Raw genomic sequence first — 21,118 nt, 5'->3', positions numbered from 1 at the left:
GGGCGGGACGAGCCCCGGAAGCTCCGCCCCGCCGCCGTCGCGAGGAGGCCCGGGCCAAGGTGACCCCGCGGCGGCCCGGCCCGGCCGCCCCCCCCCCGCCCTTCAGAGAGGTACGGACGCTGCTCGAGTGTTCTTCCAGGTTTATTACGCGAGGCCGCGGGCAGTATGTGCAGGCAGAAAGCAATACAGAGAGCAGAAGCGAATTAAGCGGAAGTGGACGAGCTGTGGCCGGCGGCGGACGGCACCGGACCGCGGGTTCCCTCCTGAGAGCGAGCTCCTGGCTGCGGCGCGGGCAAGGGCAAAGCCCGCGGGGGAGCTGCAGGCCCGGAACGGGAGAGGCGGCAGCTCCGACGAGGGCAGGAGTGGGAAAACAGGACGCAGAGACGGTGCAGTTTTTTTCCATCATAGTAAACGACACAGGATGGAGGAACGTTTGAACTAGATTTTTTCTTTCTGCCATAAAACTAGCATTTATGTAAAAAACATGTGAACCCTGAATGAGTACTAGGGGAGATGTTTATCTCCCTAGATTAAATACGACCCACTCTTTGCAAGACTGCGGATTTAATTAACGGCATACTCGGGTATCATTTCAAAATCAGAAAGGCTGAACAGTAAGGAGGGCCATAAAAACTTAAGCTTCATGCCTCAAAAACAGTAAGTTCAGAAGACAAATTTTTTTAGTATTTAAATATGCGCTGTAGGCAGAATGAATTACTCATCACTAGTCTTTTTTTTCTTTTGATCATCCTGCTGGTCTCGCACTGTGATGGAAAGTCAGTCTTGCATGTATGGCACACAGCAGAAAAATTACCAGCTGAAGTACAAATGTCTTCAAACCATCCCGAACACAAACCAGTAAACCAAAAGAAAGCGAGGATTGAGATGCAAGCAAAACTTCCAATTTCACACGGTTCAATACAGATATTGAAAACATTTAAATCACTTCTAGTACAAACATATTACTACCAATCTAGAAAAAATAAAAGCTCTGGGAACACATTCTGATGGTCAAAGTCTTCTACCACCATTTTAGCAATAAGTATAAACAATGGCTTTGCCTTCCTAGCTACATTGTCCTAGTTCAAGTATAATGAAGCACTCATTTCAATAACAAAATACCCCACATTTATTCAGTTTACAATCTGAAGTGAACAAGGATTAAGATGAATAAAGCCACTCTCCATCAACCTTTTGTTTCAGGAGTCATCATTAAACAATCAATAAAATTGTATCACAGAAGTGACATTCTCCTGTACATGACTAACTTCTGCCATTTGGGACAGTAAGTCAGCAAGCAGGAAGATAATGCTCCACTGGCAGGAATAAAAGCTCCCACAGTGTATGCTTCCCGCCCACACCTCACATTCCAGTTTGGCATTCATTACAAGTAAAAACACCCAAATACTTTTGTCATCTTCAAAATGTATTTTACAATGACAAATTCCCCAACTGCAAGTCACTTCTCTTTCATGTGCAAGGTACAGAGAAAAACGTTAGTAACACATTTTTATTTTCAGATACCCAAGAAGAATGTACAGCAGGAAATCAATGTTGTTCTGCTTTTAATCTCCTTTATAAGAAAAGATTACTCCTCTCCAGCACTACTGGTTTTCCACATGCATAGTCTGAAGCAACTGAAGTGCCAGTTCATGGAAAAGTTAGCTTCGAGTGTGAGAAGTTTACTGTAATGTTCAGATATTGCAAATACACCACCTTAACAGAAGTGTTTGGTGTGCAAACACTGGTGGTATTTCCTCCATAAATGAATAGAGATGTAACACGTCATTAAACTCGTTCAAATCCTCTATAAAACAATGGGCATGCCATGCTAAATAAATCAGGCTAAAGCCAGCATAAAAATTAATTGCAACAGAGTTCTAAGTAGTATGTGATGCATGGCTTTATTTTCCCTTCTGTCTACAAGACACATGCACACTTAATATTTTGATTCTCTAATGTTAGAACAAGCACTTTAAGAAATAGGCAGGATTTTAAAAATAATAGCCAAGACAAGTAGTAAAAAATGCATTTTATTTATATGGAAAAGGCTACATTTAAATTTGTAAAAGGTCTGTGACAGTGTTATGTTGCCCACATGTCAAAAATCAGTTGTGAATAGCAACAAAACGGTTACATTTCTTTCTACATAGCAGTGCAATTAGTTCACATTGCAATAAAATTAAGTCAAGTATGCAACAGAATCAAAACCAAGTGTTTCTCCATAAGTCAGCATACAAAGAAATACAGTGCAAAGATCATTTTAGGTTTTAAGAAATCTGCAGTCAGTCTTTGGAATATCCTAATGGGTGGGATACTCCAATTATTTTCTTTACTAGCAGTTGTATCTTGTCAATACTGTGCACAAGCAAGTAAGTCTAAAATGAAATGACTTGCATGGTAAATAAAATATTTAGTCTATACAGTAAAAAAAATACAAATTATGTAAGTGAACTAACAAAATGAAATTTGAACACACTTAGGAAACAGACAACGTACTTTAAGGATACACATACAGTATTCATCACAAAACCAGCTACTTCTTCCAGCAAAAATAATTTGGTTGCTTTACAACTGCATTATGGATCTTGTAGTCTGAAGATGCAGATGTCCAACTCTTAAAAAACATAATAAATGTCTTCTGCAAAGCATACAAAGAGGATAAATATTCTTATCACAGTCATAAGGTTATTTTTGGAAGTTTGTTCTCCCTTGCTCCAGAAACACATTTAGATGGGTGAAAAAAACTCAAGGGGCATTATGATACATTGAAACAGTAAACTGTGCTCCATTTCCTTCTAATTTTGAAAAAAACCTAGAATTTACAGTACTCTGTGGTATATGAAAAAATCTTCACAAGTTTACATTGCATATTTCTGTGTCCATTCTCTCGCATGTCTGTTGTATCTGTACGTGCAGAAAGAAGGCATTACAGTGAAGAACTGTTAGTGATACATTGACAACGGCCATTTACTTAATACAGATGTTATTGAGCTTTTCACCTCTTGGCACTGATTCAAATAACGTTAAAATAGTCTAAAAGCCAAGAAACATCTACTCGCTGGATCTTCAGTTTCTAAGGTTACCTATCAAAGCTATTTAGACTCAAACCCAAAACCATCTCACGGGTTTATATTAAACTGTGTATCACTGTGCATACTTAATTTGCATTTCACAACTGGATCCCAGATTTGTACCTTAGCGAGAATTTTTTGTCAATTATTCCTAAATGTGTATGCCATTAACAGTCTGACAAAGTTCACACATTCTAGCTGCATAAAATTCAGTATAATTAACTGGTTTTGGAAAGGGTGGGGACAGAAGGCACAGTGATTTTTTATTTTTTTTTATTCTCCATTCTGCACGGCATTCTGCATTTCAGAACTTGAAAGGAAAATTTTCTGAAAAGCATTTTTGATTAGGTTTTAAGTCTTGGGTCTTTTCCTTCCAGTATGAAGCTGATCAAAGGTAAATGTCCTTAGGGAGTCTGTAACTTCCCCTCTGGTTCTTAACACTGGTTACATTCCACTCCTCAGACTAGATTCACTTTCTTCTGGGTCCTCCAGAGAAAACACTGATAAGTTTTTAAAATCTGTCTCTTAAGACCAGTATAGCAACTCACGTTCTAATTGGTTTTCTTAAGAATATATCACCATACAAGTCTTTGGATTTTTACTTATACTAAAATACCCATCGATAAACGCTCAGGGGTAACAGAGCATCCCTTTAATTTCCTAAATCCAAGACGAGATTAAAAAAAAGTTAATAGGTGATCGGCACAAGAAGATAAAGCTTCAGTCAAGACTGTATGTCCTCTCACTTTCTCTAGCAACGATTAAATTCCAGGTTTTGGAGATAGAGAAATATCCTTTGTTCACTTCCCTCACAAGTAGGAGGCACAAGAGTGTAAATCACGGTTACGGGAGTGGGTGGACAAAAGCTGAGACACAAATGGGGAGAAGCTGAGGCACAACATCCTCAACTTTAACACTACCTGCTTTGCAGTACAAGCTACTGAGGTCAAGCACTTCAGAAGCGGGTTACGTGATTTGATTGTATCAGGCATTGAACTGCCAGAAAAAGGCCATTTTAATAATTCTTACTCTAGGGAGAGAAATATTAGACCACAGACTTCCATGTAACCTCTACACCACTCCTCCTCTATCCAGTCCTCAAGGTAAAAGCAATACTCAAATCTTCATGGACCTGTGATATGTGATGAACCACAGGCCATTAGCATGCACTGCAACAAGTCTTCAACGGCTCAGTACTAAAAAGCAGGCACCAAAATTTCTCAGTCAGCCAGAAAGTAAAAAATTCTTCCGGATATCACACAAATTCCACAGAATCTGAAGCAAAGAGTCTAACAATTAAAACTGTTAACAGCAAGGTTACCAAAAAGCAGTTTAAGTACCAAGGATGAAAAGCCTGCCCCAAGCTAAATCCATAGCCTTTCCCACAGCTTGAAAAAGTCAGATGAACAGTGGTGGTTAGGCTGTCTATGATTGTGCTGACTGGCTGTGACTATTTCATTTACTGACAAGGCCACCAGAAAATTTGTGGCAGATTCATTTTGGGGAAGCTTATTCCATTCTTGGCAAATTAGGACTGGATGTATCTGGAAAGCCTTGGAGACTCCTACCCCTTGTTACGATCCTAAACTGATCCTGTGTTTCAGTCTGTCTTAATCTCACACACACCTAGAAAATCCCCAGGTGCTAACATCCTGTTACAGAAGACAGCTCAGGCCATGCTGATAGACTGTAGACTACATCCTGGATTGTGCTCAAAATACCTGTAGCAGTAGTAAAATCTCCCAGTGGTAAGCAAAATAGTATTTCCTTCCTGGATCACTGATTCTGTAACCTTTCCCATGCATAAGGTTTTTATAGTTTGCAAGCCCAGGAGAAGCAGGTAGCTGATATGTCAGCAGAAAGCAGCAAAGATGGACAAATCTCCCACTGGCAGTATTTCCTCCATGGAAATCATGCAGTCTACCCAGTAGAATAAAGGGCCCAAGCTTCCTGCTACCCACAACTGCAACAAACACCGAAGAAATCAATATATCACTTTGCTTAGGTATCCACAGATGCCACTACTGGAAGTCTAAGTGCTCAAAAGAATCACTCTAGAGAGATAGTGCTCTGGAACGAAGCGCCGCTATGCCGAATCACCTCTAAAGCCTGTTGTTATCTGATGTTGTGTGGGTTCAGCCACATATGTAGTTACAATACAGCATTTCAAAACCCTCCTTAGGGCTGACAAGAAGTCAGCAAGCCTTAACACTGAACTTTGGGAAATCCAGGTGGTTCCACACTAGAAGACCCCAGAATAGACATTCCAGTCAGTACAGTACTTCTGGAGTTAAAACTTCTCAAATAAAAATCAAGTTTGGTTCAGAAACATGTAATACTTCCATTACACGCTGTCCATGTTGCCTTCCTGCAAGTTCTACAGCTGTTCCAGAAAGTAAAAAAGGTTCTTTTTCTCTGCAAGATGCTGCAAACTGCAACATGACAGTGGCTCTTAGCACTGAAAACAGCTGATTAGTCTATCCCACATTTATGAAATGGTGTCAAAAACACGTTTGTTGTTTATACCTAACATCTTACTAAAGGCATACATTTTACAACCAGAGGATCACAGTAGCAACAAAAATCCTATTTGGGAAATGATTTTTCATGCAATGAATATAAAGACAAAACACAAAAGCGTAATGGTTTTATGCAACTAAGTACAAAAACTTAGTGTATGCCTACAGTTTTCTGCTTGCCATTCCACTGATTCATACTGTCAAGATTTAAAAATCTAATCCCGTAGAAATCTATGAAAAGACTATCTTTAAAAGTTAAGATAGAAGGTACGCAGCTGCAGGTTACCACGTGTACATAATTATGAATATGTTATACTCACTTTTCCTTGTCTGACTTGTAGATCTGTGCAATATCCGGTACTAAAGGGTCATCTGGATTAGGATCACAAAGTAAGGAGCATATGGACAATAAAACTAAATAAAAGAGACACTGGATTAAACAAGTTAGTTTGCTTTATTTCTACAATACTGTAATATATTCCAGTACACTGAAGGAGGGTGGTGGAAGGGAGATTGGAAGGAGAATGCACATTAGTATTAAGCTTTCGCATAGCAGCGCTGCTCAGAGCTGTTTATAGAGTGTCATTTTTCTAGGTCCTAAGTAAACAACACCTAATACTAGCCTAGATAACTTGCAGCCCATGGACCTGTACCATTTATAATGATCTCTCTCCCATCTTTTAACCTATGAACATTCAACAAACTACAGACTACATAGTTACATATAAATATTTGATCAAACTAAGCCCTTCCATCTACAATTATTTAAGATAATTAATCTTGTTAATATTACACTGCCATGCAATCCTCTATTTGTGCATACCCTTCTCTACTTCCGTGCTGACAGTTATTCTCTCCTTCATATAAACATTTCAATTAATTTTATAGAAGTGTGACTTCCTTTTTGGGAAAATACTTCATCAGCATTATATGCAGGTATTCACTTATTTCATATTAATTTCCTGATATTTAACTAAGGTTGTTCGATTTCTCTAACATTTTCAGTCGACACTTTTCAAGAAATTTCTATTTTTATACTCAGATCCAATATGAATATACACAAGTACACAGTTAAACGGTTTTAAGTGTGTAGTGAAATAGAATTTGATGCTACAATAAGAATCTGCTGTAGAATAGAATTTTTTTTCCCTTGCTTTGTCTTGTTACCAAAGACCCTGGACTAACACCTATTTTCAGCTGTAGCGAGTTCAATTACTTCATACTGATGTATTTATTAAGTGCCAAATACACCTGTAATATTAGAAAATTGGTTTAGAATACTTGGTCACACCAATCAGAGGTGCTATCAGTATGCTATAATCCTCCAATTCAGTAAAAAAAGAACCATAAAAGAGAAACTTCCACGAGCCACTGAGCTAATTTTTAGTTCATGGATTATACAATGTGCAAGCTCATTAAAAGCATGTCAAATGAGACCACATAAGACCAGCAGACTGTTCCACTTCATAGCTGAAGGAACGCTCAACAAGCAAAGACAGAAAAAAGTGCTGAAGATGAGTTTTCAGTTGAAATGCCAATGGTTAAAGGTGACAGTTTCCATTTGCTGAATACCTTCCAAGTAACTAGAAACAAGACAATTTTGCTCACCAACAAACCAACCAATTTCTGTGGAAAGTTGATACCAACTATACACATTCACGTCTTCAGCAACTCTTTCAGGAAACAGTATTAAACTTCAATTTGATTTAGCTTGCGAGATTACTGCACAGGGTGGTTGTGCATGGGCAGAAGTTGCTTTTCCAAGGAGGTACAGCAATTCCACTTGCATAGAGCCATTTCCATCGGACAAAGACTTAACAATTTTTTCCTTGGTTGTACACCAAATGCAGTGACACCGTTCTAAAAAAAGCTACATGGCTGAGAGCTCTCAGCACATAAGCCAAGATGTGATACTGCTTAACCTTTTGAGTCACATGAGAACTTTCTGTAATATGACTAAGAGTGCGCCTAAGCATTTTGAAGATGAGTGAGAAAAAACAATGATAGCACCCACACTTTTTAAGCAGCTTTTGAAGTGACACAAAATGCCTACAACAAAAGAACTGCTTAACTGTAGCCTCAACATTCTAAAAATCTAGTGTTCAACTTGAGAAAGTTTAACTACAAGACTAGAATATTTTAATAAATCTTTTACTGATGACTTTGAAAGCAGCTACATTTTAACATATTCACCTTACAGAGGAATGCAAACCAGAACAATTTATCTTATTTTAAATAAAGTGTAATTAAGACCTCAGCCCACACAAGGATGCTCAGGCAACGCAAAGAGTCATCAATAAGCAATCGGGTAAGCCCCCATACATCAGTATCAGGGTTTTCCATTTACACCCAAATTCATTTGATTTTGAAGCTCTGCTCACCAGTTTCTCCTCAGTTCTGCCTGCACAGCCAGCTATAATAAAGAAGTTGCATTTCAGGCTAACTGGACATTTTTTTTGTCTTATCCAACTTGTTTTAGAACATTTATTTGCCATGCACAGAATATTTTATGTAATGGGACACTCCAAATAAACTGTGCAAGATCTTGGATCATAACAAGAATTCCAGTGGAATCTGCCACTTCTGTAACATGCAGGATAAATGAGTTTCCACTGCCACCCTTAGACAATGCACTCATACACAAAGAAGTGCCATGGCAGTGTATGCGATTTCAGAAACTCATGAGCAAATCTGTGAGTTTACCTTTAGATACAGTCAGAGCTGGTGACCATTGCGATCTCAGGATATCAAGACAAATACTCCCATTACTGTTTATGTTTGGGTGGTATATTTTTGTTGTAAAAGCAATCTGGAATAAAAAAAAACAAAAACAAAACCCAAGTAACATCAAATTATATTTATTACATTTGGAATCCTTAACAGTGTCCCTCCAGTTTCAGTCATACTAGATCTGTCAATGCAACTTACTGTACAGTCTTATCTGTTCATCCACTCTGAACATGTACCCTACTGCTGGCCTTTCTGGTTGTAATTTCCAAAATTAAGCCTCAAAGAACTCAGAAACAAAACTCTGACCCCAAAAAATTGCTTAAGTTTTGAAAGAAAGGACTTACCTTTGGTGGTTTGAAAGGATAGTCTGTTGGAAAGTGTACTGTCAGAAAAAATACTCCCCCTTGATATGCACTATCAGGCTGGGGAAAAAAACAAAACAGACAAAACACATTAAGATATTTCAGTTATTTTGGAGCTTCCTTTCTGAAAGGAATAACCAAATAACCTCCCAAAGCTGTGAGTATCTTAGAAAATCCATTTTTCCCCCAGTACACAGCCCATGCTATGGGCCACACACAACCCACGATGGACTGTGTACTGGGAAGGCACAGAGGGAACTGAACCCTGCCACTGGCCTGCAGAGCTACAGCAGAGCCAACCACGGCTACTACTGCAGGAGCGCAACTGGCTACTGAGTGCTGCCCGTCTTGGGGAGAGAAAGGGAGGGAGCAGCGCCTGACTGGTGGAGCTACGAAACTGCTGATCCATCCAGCTCCACCGCACCAAGGGGAATACAAAACCCAGAGCAGATGTTCCAAATCCTGTCTCCGTGCAACGCCACAGCTGCTCTGATCCTCCTCCATCCTTAAGCTACAAATATACTTACCTTAAGAAGTGGTTTCTCTTTGCAGATGCAAAGAGTAGGATTTTCCAACATAATTCAGTTGATCATGATGACATCAGGGAGTTTTAAAACACACAACATCTTTGTGACCTGTACAAATCTGTGAACATGCATTTTGTTAGAGAACATGTGCACAGGTTTACGTCCAGGTTGCACACAGTTAATAGATAGAAATAACTTTGTTGCAGTCATCTGTTGTGGAAATGTTTTACTTTCATTAACTAGAAAAGTGAGGGGAAAAGCCTCAGTGCTAATTGATAAGAAAGCAGCGATGCCATTTCTGGTTAACGGAAGAAAACCTCTCTCACTACTTGGTAAGTTAAAAACAGCAACATAGGAACTCAATCTCAGCAAGGTTGGAGAAGATTCAAGTTTTTGGGTTTTCTTATGGAAGCAAAGGCAGACTTTTTAAAATAAAATGTTTACCTTGGAAATGAGCAATGATCATAGTTTTGGAGATGAATAAAAGGTAAAGTCACAAATGGTCCACTAAGACATGTCATCTTACACACTCAAAACATGTTGCCGTGTAAGGCAGGTTATATATAGTATTGCTAAGAAGTCAGCATTAGGTAACATCAGAAGAGATTGCCGCTGTACTTCCAATTACATTTGAAAGGCCTGCTTGCATGCATACTAAATGGATTTGTCAAAGTTCAAATAAGCTGAAGATGAGACAAGTTCAGCGTCAGAGAGAAGGCACAGTGGAGTCACACTGTTTTGTGAGTAAGGTATATAAAATGACTTGATGATGCCCACAGACGGGAGAAGAGGCTACCCTACTTCCACACTTAGGAAGTGAATTCTGAAGGTAAGCTTTAGTCCTATGCTTCCCTCAGGAAGCATACAGGATGTGCATGACTATTTCCTTATGTTATCAAGATAAAGAATTAATATCCTGACAGCGTTCTTTTCTTGTATCTCAGCAGATATGGCTGAGTAAGGTGACAAGAGATGTTCATTCTTATCCTTAACAAGAGAAATTTGAGGAGCCTGAAGCAAAGAAAAGAGTATTTTCTACTACAGAGTATGAAAGGTGAATTGCAAGCTGGAAGAAAAAATGAAATTTAAGTCAAGGCTTACGTGCTAGCACTTGCCTTACTCAGGTTATCAGAGTCATTCAGGACAGAGACGTTTTTGATGGCAATCGGCACATAAGCTTTTGTTAACTCTTATTCGCTGTTTTGCCATTCAACTTTAAGCAGCGCAGAAGGGCAAGGGTCAGAATGACATGTATGTGAAAACACAGTTAAAGAAAAATGGCAAAAGCGTTAGTATCCTCGAGAAGAACTTGCCACAATCACTTCAGTTGCTGCTGGGCCACTGACAAGTTGGACAGACTCCAGCATACCACTGGCAAATTAGTAACTGATCTTTCACTGCTTCAGAGCAGCTGCGCTGAAAATGCAGAAATAGTCTCAAAGCAGACACAGTTCCACTTTTTGCCACCATGTGACACTGCATCTTAAGGGGTTAAGTTTTGTCCCAAAATTTCAGCTCACACAGTGATTCAGCTCACCATCTGAACCAGAGACTCTTCTTCCCAAATTAGTAAGACCCAAAGGAAAACACCAGGAATACCAACTCCTTACCATTATATTAATAAACACGGCTTCCTTCAGGTCATGTTGTTCCTTATTCTTTTTGCTAAATCCCTTTTCAGTTTTCCTTTAAAACTTTCTGTTCTTAAGCTTTATTGTCCTTTCTTATGTCATTTCCTGGATAGGAGTCATAAATGGGGTCTCTAGAGAACTCCCCCCACCCAAGGAAAGCAGGCCTTTCTCACACAGAAACCATAAGTACCACACAACTGCTGGTCTACAGTTTACAAAAGCCCTGTTTTTGACAGGGCCACACTACCGCCATCAAATAAGCTCTAAAAACCCCCAAATCACTCTGTGCAACATCACTCTCGTTTACAGTTACCAGCTTTATCATTGGGTTACACCCACTCTTCCTCCTTTCAGACAGATGAATCTCCCAGAACTGATCATCTTTGAAAAGCAAGCTTTTCACTTTGCAGCCCACATCACCAATTCAAACACTGCAGTTGACTGATTAAGCACCCCTAACTTCATGAAGAGGATGGATTCTGGAACAGTTACAGAAAGAAACTAGTACCAGACTACTAAAAACAATACCACCACCCTAAATCTTTAATCTATATGCAGCACAGCTGAATTTGACTGCCGTGTTTACAGAAACCCAAATGAATCCTTCCGTAACAGAAAGGGAAACAAGGTCTACTTTCTAAGGGGTGTGAATTATATACTTACAGGTCCCATAATTGTTGCTTGCCAGTGGAACACTGAAAGTCAGAAAGATAAAATGATTAGAGATTTTCCAAGTTTTTTCATAACCAAAAAAAAGGTCAGCTATAACAATGTACTATGAAGAGCTTACAGTCATCTCCAACAGGTCCGGCAGAACAGTGGGCTGGGGGGTCTCGCTGCAGATCACTTAGCTCCTGCAAGAAACACAAATATTTGAAAGGCATCTACATGAAAATACACACCACTCAGCAGCATTACTTCGAAAGTGCAAACACAAACAGATTTTATTAATTAGACCTGTGGTATTTTTAAAGAAATCAACACTTGAAATGCCCACTGATACCAAAAGGGTTTTTGTGCCGGATAGGTCTGCAACTAAAGGCAATACCATGCTATAAATTAGTATCTGACAGTTTTAAGAGTTATAGCCAAGTCCACAATGAGCTGGATATACTGCAGTAGACACAGGGAAAAAAAAATGAAGAAAATACAGGGTTTCTTGATTTGTCTGTACAATCATCCCACTTACTTTAGAAATGTATGTGCTAATCTGACTGTTCCTTTAACTTTTGACTTTACAAAAATTTCTTGTATTGGCCTAATCTATGTACACTAGCTGAGTTAAATCAGGTCCTAAAATGCTCACAGTCTGCCCAAAGATGATATGTGAACATAACATAAATGTTCCTAAGTAAACTAGAAAATAAAGGAAAAATATTAGCTCTACACCTTATTTAACATACCTTGATTTAATTCCCTGCATATTTTTTTTTCCAAAATGAATACTAAAAAACTCCTAAGAAAGCTGGAATTTAAGACAAGTGTTCAGAGAAACTTTTGTAGGTCAGCTGATTGGTTTCTCTTACAGAACTCCACACAGTCCCAAATAATTTAAAATTATTACTTAATTACACCAAATCAGCTCAGCTTTTCATCTGATATCACTATATCAAATGCAAAACAAGCCAGGCATTAATGTTGGTTCATTTCCCTTGTTTAATTCAAGGTACTACTGGTGTCTGAAATTTGACCACACTAACAACAAACAACTTTGTCCAACTCTTACACCGATAGGAACTGTGCTGTGCTAAATTCAATGGTTATGTGTAAACACCTCCACTGAAATAAGGTAAAAGATGTGTGCTACACCACTGTTCGTAAGTCACTCAGGTAATCACTCAAAACACACATTTAAGTCAAGAATAGACATAAGCAGGTCTGCAAATATCTCCTTGAGTTTAGCTTAAGGAATAACAGTGGAAACATGTTTACTCAGAAATCATTAGTCAAGCAAGACAGCTACTTCCAAAATCAAGGTTTAAATCAGAACTAAGTTTAACACAAGTGTAGAATTTGTGCATGTAGTGTGAAAACTCAGCACTTCTCAACTGCTGTGATATATTTATCCATTTATGACACCCAGTAAACATTTCAACTCACATGCTACCCTCTTCAAGGGACCCAATTTACCATGGACCTCGCACCTAAATTCAGGCACACTTCTTACAGGTCCACTCCTGACTGAATTCAAAGAAAGGCGCTGCAACGTATTTTCAACCACTTACTAGGCTAGTAATATTACTACTTGCTCTGAAGTCACTCCTCGCAATCCTTGTGATTTAAACAGAAGAGGCAGTTCTTTCATATACTGAAATAGCTCAGGTTGCCAACTAGTGTTACTTGTCTGCCCTCAACTTTACTGTTGGTGAATTTGTATGCTGGTCCAAAAACAACACTCCAGGCTAGACTTTGACTAATAAAGGCAACAGCAAAACCCTTTAAAAGTGCAGTTCCCTTTTTAATCGGAGGTTTCAGATTTCCCTAAAGGCACGATACAGAAAACCAGTAATCTATGCAAAGCCAAGCCATCACCAGTACAGGAAGGGAGTCAACAAGTTTCAAGTTTCCAGGAGTCAGGAGAGTTGTAACAAGCATTATCAGCAGCAGAGTTGTTACTGCCACTGTCTACTCTAATTTGCAACTCAAGATCTAACTCAACAGAAGAAGACTGTCTTGTACACATTTTGTTTAAAAAATAAAAAGCCTGTTATAAAAAAGTGTTAGCCAAAACAGAGAACTCAAAGCCTAAAAATCAGGCACTTTATAGCAGTCATTGCTGACTACTAAGTTAAGGGCAACGACAGGGAAAAATACGTACCTAAACTCTTCAGGAAGTCTCTAATATATATGCAAACATTCCCTTATGTATATGCAAACTGCTAGGCAAGCACTTAATTTTGGAGTCACAAGTCTGTAAGAGCACACTCATTTGCTAGGTGCTTGTCTTTTTTACATACCCCAAACCCACACAAATTGGTTTTCTTTCATATATACACATGTACTTCAGAATTGGCAGGATCCAGGGAAGGCTTCTGGGGAAGAGACTTTCAATTTGTTCAGGCTAAAGGAACTGAAATTTGTCCATGATAAAAAAATCCATGTTTTTATTCACACCTTAATGAGACCCAGAACTATCAGCTCCTGTTATTAATATTTCCCTAATGACGATGAAGAAAAGGCTCTCTTCAACCAACTTCACTGAATGAGAGCAACGTTCATGGATACATTCAGAGAGCTTCTGCAGCTAGAAAACAAAAGCCAGACCAAACTTCAAAATTTTAACAGAGCAAATTCAGGCCGTATTTTCCAATCATAAGAAATAATACACTGAAGCTCATGTGGTTTAAAAGTACAAATGGTAAAATGATCAAACTTTGTAAATTAAAATTGGCAGTTAACAGTTTGAGCCTTTACACACAGAAGCTCAGATCGTGATAAAAACAAAGAACTATTCAGCTTTGCAGTGTTAATTATGCTGTTTCAGCTTCATATTCAAAGCAAAATTATCTGCAGAGCTGTAAGATTTAGGCTTCAAGCTTTTCTACATCTTTCAAAATGGTACAAGATAGTCAGAATGCCCCTGAGTCAGAATGACTTGTCAGCATCCAGAGTCAAACACAGCACAACAGTTGTGATGATTCTCCAGAGCAAGTAGCTGTATAAAAAAAAATTAAAAAATAATCTACTTCATGACTTTCCATATTCACAAAATAATGAGAAGTTGAATAACAAGAGTTTTCTGTGCAAACCAGCAAAGACTCTCTTCACAAGAAGGCCAAAATCTTACTTTGTCAAAGGACAAGGCTTAAGAGTTACAAAGCCTTATGTGTTGAAACCTCATCGCGAAGTACCAGAGAACTGCATGTGAAGCATTACACAGTCAACATGAAAGATTTCTCTGCAATTTTAAGTTAATAGGTTCTAGCAGCATTGTCCATGTTTTATGGATTATCACTGTGTAGCTGCATGATGCAGGTCTGGTTACTTCAGTCCTCGTCTATACCAATATTTTTGGTCACTGGTATAGAAAATGCTGTTGCAAGGCTTCGGTACATGCAGGCTAGCAGGCAGGATAACTCAAAGCAGTGGGATGCAGTTTCAGAAGAGAAAGTCAACACTACAAACAACAGTGTACACCGGTGCAACATCTTTTATGAGAATACATAAACCCAAAATTTTGTCTGCAAGAGACACAAACAGAAGTATCAGTTATTTCAAACCCTGATAAATGTCACAGCATCAAAGCACCTCACAAGAGCTCCAACACACGCCACACTAGCCCAGTACAACCAGGATCAACTTGTACAGAGAAACAGCTAAGCTGAGGACAGAGGTAGGAATAAAGCTTCTAATCCTCTCAAACATAGAAAATATTACAGAGTAAAGCAGAATACTGTTAATTCTATGCCTCTCTGTTTGCAATGGATGGGTGCTTCCCCAAACTATTTCTCCTGTTTGTAACCACAGAATAGCAGCAGAGCACAAAAGCAAGCAGGATCTGTGACCAGGATTAGCTAATAAAGGAGTGTTAGCATAATGCTACAGATGCTAAATGACAATTACTGGAGATGGACACAGCAAAGCCCCCATATTATCACCTTTCATTGCACCACACACACCATAGAACTGCTCTGCGGGCAGCGTGAGACAAAAATTTAAAAATCTAGTTTAACAGATGTAAAATACACCCTATGGTAACCCATAAATGCTGTAAATATTTCTGAATGTGCAGACACTGCCAAAGTATAACACAGGATGTATTTCATAAATATAAAGTTGAAGACTGGAAGGTCAGTTTAACACTTACATGCTTTAGTAGCATTCAGGCTTCTCTCCTAAACAGCTACTGGAACAAGATTGTAAAGGATGCTTTGATAACAAGGAGATAAATATTCTCAGTGGACTCATGGACACTCAGTGGCTATGAGCATGAGTATAACAAGAAAAAGACCTAAAAATGTCTCCTTTTTTTTCAATTAAAAAAAAAAAGTTAGAAAAAAAGACTGCAGACTATCAGAAGACCAAAATAAACTGCAGGCAGCATCACTAAAAGCTATTTTAATTCTCTGAGCGACACAAAACCACAGAGCCCTTTTCCACACTGTTATTTAAAATGTAGATTTTCATATTTGCCAGCTATGTTCCTCATTTCTTGCACAAAATGCACTGTAGACCACAGACTCACTTCCTACCAACTCCACGCATACCCTGCTGCTATTATATTAATGCTATTTGGAACCATCTGTCAAAAAAAAAACCCAGTGACTACACTCTGATTAGTTAAAGGATTCTCTGTTCTTCATAGATTTGGTAAATGGAAAGCAAATAGTTATAATGTTCCTCAGTATAAAGGTAAGTCTTAGTAAGAAAGTGTATGTTCTATCTTTATACATTGTTTTTATGTAAAAAAAATATTGCTGTGATACCACAGCTGATGATTTGGAAGCAAATTCAAACATTTTATATTACAGATCCAAAAAAGAAGTTTCCTCAGTATGTTTATTACCATCTAAAGACTGCATGTGACTCAACAGTTTAAGTCAAAATCTAAACCACAAATATTGGTAGAATTTTATTTACTTGAGTCAATTTACAGTGACAAAAGTTACTTTCAACATAAATATTCAAGTCCGTCTGTCCTGTTAGTCTACTCATATATGAAACACATACTGAAATAAACAGGCATATAGTTCATCGACATATCTAAATGTTTGAATGCTTCTATTCTGACTGAGTTGTAGGAGAAAAACAATCAAGCACTATGCACCAACAAGATAAAACCCAACAGCTATTTTTAAACCAGTCTTCAAATGTCTCTTCTAACTGGTTTCAAAATCTCTTCTAAATCCTATTTTCTTATGCCTATAACAAAAGTAAACACAGGTTTTGTACCTATTTCAAAACAGCCTGAGCCATTAACAAGCACATCAAACCCCCCACCCCCCTCCCCTTAACACTAGAGGAGCAACCACAAGTACTGAATTTATGATGAAAACAATCTCCTCAACTGCAATACTGAACTGACAGGACAGCAAACTCACAATTTGCTATGTAAACAAAGAATTCAGAACAGGAACCTCAGAAAAATGGCTCTGCATAGGACGGATAGGCAGAACTGACCTATGCACTAACTTGCATAACCTGACAGCCTCAATTATTTTCTACCTTGCACAAAAGCCACGGTGTCTCAAGAGGTGGTAACAATAAAGGCTTCTTTGTACAATATCACTTCCCAGCTAAAACCTACGCTATTGGTTTTGTTTCCGTAATTTGCAACATCTCAAATTTACAATGCCCACAAAACCACACGTTATTCTTTCACTGGTGTGTCACAGACTACAGAGAAGCAAATGCTGCCCCAAGGAATTGCTTCTACATCACGCACAGAGCACAGCCTGAAGTTTTTGACAGCATAAAAAACCCAGAGCCTTTCACGCAACAGCAAAGCAAAGCACTGACAAGGTAAACTAACAGAGGCTCCTCAGCTTAAGATGAATAAGGAACCTGCGTCCATCTGAGATTCTCTGAGCAACTCCGAGATGAATTTGCCATGGAGGCAGCGCTGACAGCTGTGTTTGTGCAGCAGGGCTTCCCGTCCTCACTGCTCTTCCACCAGCAGCACTACGCTGAGCATGCTTCCATGGGCAGCAACCAGCTTGCTCATTGGTTATTCAGCTGCTCATTTTCTAAGAAAGCTCCCAAGCGCAGTACATCTTTTCCATTTCTAATGTCTAGTCTTGAAGTCCACACGCTGCCCTCCTTGGAGGAGTCCCTGACTCAAGGGTGATCAACAGAAGACAGGATGCAACAACACAAGATGACAATAGCAGTACTGTTTAGAAATTGGAATCCCAAGCGGTATGAGACAAAAATAAACTTATTAACACTTCCACATACTACAGCTTTGCTTCCTCTGTAGGTCCTAGCATCCCGAACACAGAAATTATCAAAATTATTGTGAACACACACTCAAGCTTGCCACGAAGTTCCCTTAACTGTGTTCAATACTGAACCACCCTAAAACCACCCAAGCTTAACTTCAGACAGTCTGTCTAGACTGACAAGCTCCTAAATAATACCATTGTGTTTTCCGACAGTGCTTTGTTCTCCAAAGAGTTCTTCTAGGGTCGTTGTGAAACTATGAAGCCCTTACAGCATTTCCTCTACTCCAGATCTTATCCCTCCCTCCCCTTGAGCCATAACATTGCTACCAACCTTTATAGCCAGTCTGAAGTATCGGGAAGTTAGATGGGATAAATACACCATCATACAAATACATTTCATCTAGCCTTAAACTTCCAGTTTCTTAATTTTCAGGAAAGCTCTACATATTACACACACCTAGATAGGTTGTCTTTTCCAAGTTCTCCCCTTCATTTTAACTTTCCATTTGAAACAATTCTATTTCCTTGCCACTTCCCTCTTCTGCTCCTGAGGCAGGCTGCTGGCCAAATCCCTCTAACAAGTACTTTTCCTTACCCTGGAAAGGCAACAGAGTGATGAGAGTAGTTAATTGAAAAAAAGAAAAACAGTTAACAGTCATTTCTGCAGCAAACTAGAAGCAAAAGGTAACTTAGTTCTAAATCTAATCTCAACTGTTCTGGCAGGTCCTACGCTGATATCTCTTCACGTTTCAGATATAAGTTATTGCGTAATCAGGAAATCTTATACTACCTTGAAGTCAGCATCCTGATAAACATTTCTTCATTTTCACAGAGTAGAAACAGAATCTAATGAGGCTAGCAGGATGAAAGATACTCTTTCATAAATAGTCCACCCATAATTTCACATCTGTCGAACACAAAGTTTTTAAATGCCACACTGAAGAAAACTGTGGGTTTCCAATACATATGGAAGTCTCTTATATCAAAAAGAAAAGTTACACAGGGAATGTGGTAAGAGAAAAATAGAGAACAACCCTATTCTAGCAGGACTTCCATTTGGAAGGCCCCAAACTACCACACCATCTCAAAAGTACTAAAAGACTACCAGATTTTCCACTTTGTCTGTGCACCTTATCAGAATGAAACTGAACAAGAAGAGGAAGAAGAAGGTATTCACAACAACCCTTTTTTTATAAACACAAGGGTAAGATGTTCAAGAACAGTGGGAATAAAAAGGGGAAAACAGACACTGCATTCCTATAATATGTAGAAGCATAAGAGTTATTCCTAGAGAAAATAACTGTAAATATTTATTCATATTTGATATAGTGTTCAAATGTAACATTCACAACAGAAATGTGATAGGAAGAAACAAAAGTCTCCCTTAATTGCACTCCTTGTGAAGACATAACAAGATTGATAGCATGAGACACGACTACTGACTTCTGGCAGAAATCCATCCAAATAACTTTATATCTATTGCAGGGTATCCCGAATCTACTCGCTGCAGGGTCACTAACCGGTCATTGCGGAATCCTACGGCTGTAATACCAACATTTCCTAACAGCAAAAGGGAATCCAGAACAAGAAATTACAGCGCAGTCACAGAACCAGGACAGCACAAACACCAACTAAACATGGTATGTCAACAGCAACAAAATACCACGTATTCTGTAACACGGCCAATGCGCCACCATTAACTCAACTTCTATGTTTACCATCAGTAGTGCTTTTTTTGTCTGTACTGTACAATGACCAGTAAGGTCTTACCAAACAACAAGAATCTGGACATTTACTCCTCACTTAAAAGTTGGCCGTTTACAAATACTATCTAAAACCTCTACAACTGGGATACATTCAAAGGTCACATCAAGTACTGGGCTGACAGCACTTCCTAATGTGGAAAACAACTTCTGCCCGGAGCTAACCAAGCTGTGCACAACAGAACCGCAACGTTCTGCCGACTGAGATCTCACTCCCTGACTAAAGATAACCGTCGACACCATTCCGCCTTCCACCCAGAGCTTCGGGAAACATCTCAGGCGCGTTATTAACGGCAGTTTCCCAGTGACCGGGGGTGCGGGCCCTCACGAAGGTGAACAGCCCGGCCACCGCAACAAGACCCTCAAGGGCCACCCTGTGTCCCCCCCCACACACCCGCTCCCACCAGGACAGCCCCGCCCCGCGCTGGGCCCCTCAGACCCCTGAGGCCACCCTGCGGGACGCGGGACCAGCTCCGGCAACCGGAGAAGAGCAATGGGGGCGCGATCCGGGCGACGGAGGGGGGAAGAAGGACGAATCGCGGGCGGAGACAAGGCGGGGGAACGGCTCCCGCTGAGCCGCGGCCCAGCCTGCCGCCGCCGCCGGGCAGCGGCGGGGCGGACGGGCCCCTCCCGACCCCTTCCCGACCCCACTCACTTTCTGTATCCGCTTCAGCGCCATGGGAGCGCGGGGCGGGCGGCGGCGGGGAGCGCGGCCGGGGGAGGGCGGAGCGGGCGGGCGACAGCGTCCGCGCGCGCCACGGCGGCGGGCGGGGCGGGGCGGGGCGGGGGGGGAAAGGGCGCGGGGCGGCGCGGCGCGCGCTCTCGCCGGGCCCTTTGTGTCCGCCTGCGCACGCGCAGCCCCGCCAAGCGCAGCCCGCGGGGGAAGCGGCGGCGGCGCTGCCGCCCCCTGGCGGCTGGCGGTGCGCGCCCGCCTCAGCGCCGGGACGCGGCCGGGAAACGGAGATATTTCCTTTCTTTTTTTTCTTATTTTTTTTAATTTTATTTTAAGCAGGGCTTAAAATTGCTTGCGTTTGGCGAGCGGGCTTTGTTTCGGTCTTGTCCTTATCTCCCTCGGGATTTCTGTGGATGACGGGGAAGCTGAAGCGCTGTCAGGCTGTTTGTGCTCGGAGAATAAAAGGTGTTTGAAGGTCACATCCCTCGCAGGCTGAGGCGGGGCGAGGGCACGAACCTGCGCGCCAGTGAGAGCCAGATGTCACCTCACGGTGCTGCCTGAAAGGAGAGGTGTGCTCTCTGAAAAGGCTGTTAAGTAGGTCCAGACTAGCAAGCCTTTAATGAAGTACCAGGCTCTGATACTACTTTTTTTTGAGACTAGCAGTTCTCACGCCGACACCCGAGTTGGTGAGGTTCAAGGCAGCTGTCGCTCACGATATGGCTCCTTAGTCGGGCTCACACGACAGCGCGTTCTGAGCGGTTTGCAGAGCCCTAGTAAGCGAAGGCACCCAGCCACGCTGCCGGTCGAGGATATCGCGCAGCCTCGCCGGCGCCTCCTCGGGACACTCAGTGACACCCACCGCCCATTTTACACTGGCAGAGGCCTCCACAGGCCTCAGAGCCCACTTCACCCTCTCTGAGGGCCCTGTGCCGGGTGTCAGGGCAGCCACAGGGCT

General features: G+C 40.7%; 1 protein-coding gene across 4 annotated transcripts; it reads right to left on the bottom strand.

Annotated features, from left to right (window-relative positions):
- Positions 1–125: 125 nt before the first annotated feature.
- Positions 126–20,267, bottom strand: UBE2D1 (ubiquitin conjugating enzyme E2 D1). 4 transcript variants are annotated; one of them, XM_074924218.1, is made up of 8 exons: positions 18,185–18,269; positions 11,634–11,697; positions 11,507–11,538; positions 9,213–9,330; positions 8,668–8,745; positions 8,297–8,402; positions 5,914–6,007; positions 126–2,907 (listed from the first exon to the last, which is right to left on the bottom strand). In XM_074924218.1, the coding sequence occupies exons 4-8, from the start codon at positions 9,261–9,263 to the stop codon at positions 2,862–2,864; spliced, it is 375 nt and encodes a 124-aa protein (XP_074780319.1). In that variant the 5' UTR covers positions 9,264–9,330; positions 11,507–11,538; positions 11,634–11,697; positions 18,185–18,269; the 3' UTR covers positions 126–2,861. The 4 variants fall into 4 exon arrangements, with proteins under 4 accessions (XP_074780319.1, XP_074780316.1, XP_074780318.1 ...); XM_074924215.1 differs by lacking the exons at positions 9,213–9,330; positions 18,185–18,269 and adding an exon at positions 20,146–20,267; XM_074924217.1 differs by lacking the exons at positions 126–2,907; positions 5,914–6,007; positions 9,213–9,330; positions 18,185–18,269 and adding exons at positions 6,017–7,176; positions 7,975–8,006; positions 20,146–20,267.
- Positions 20,268–21,118: the final 851 nt, after the last annotated feature.

This window comes from Athene noctua, chromosome 21, assembly GCF_965140245.1.
Source record: "Athene noctua chromosome 21, bAthNoc1.hap1.1, whole genome shotgun sequence".
Lineage (NCBI taxonomy): Eukaryota > Metazoa > Chordata > Aves > Strigiformes > Strigidae > Athene > Athene noctua.
This window is presented reverse-complemented; position numbering and strand designations above follow the sequence as displayed.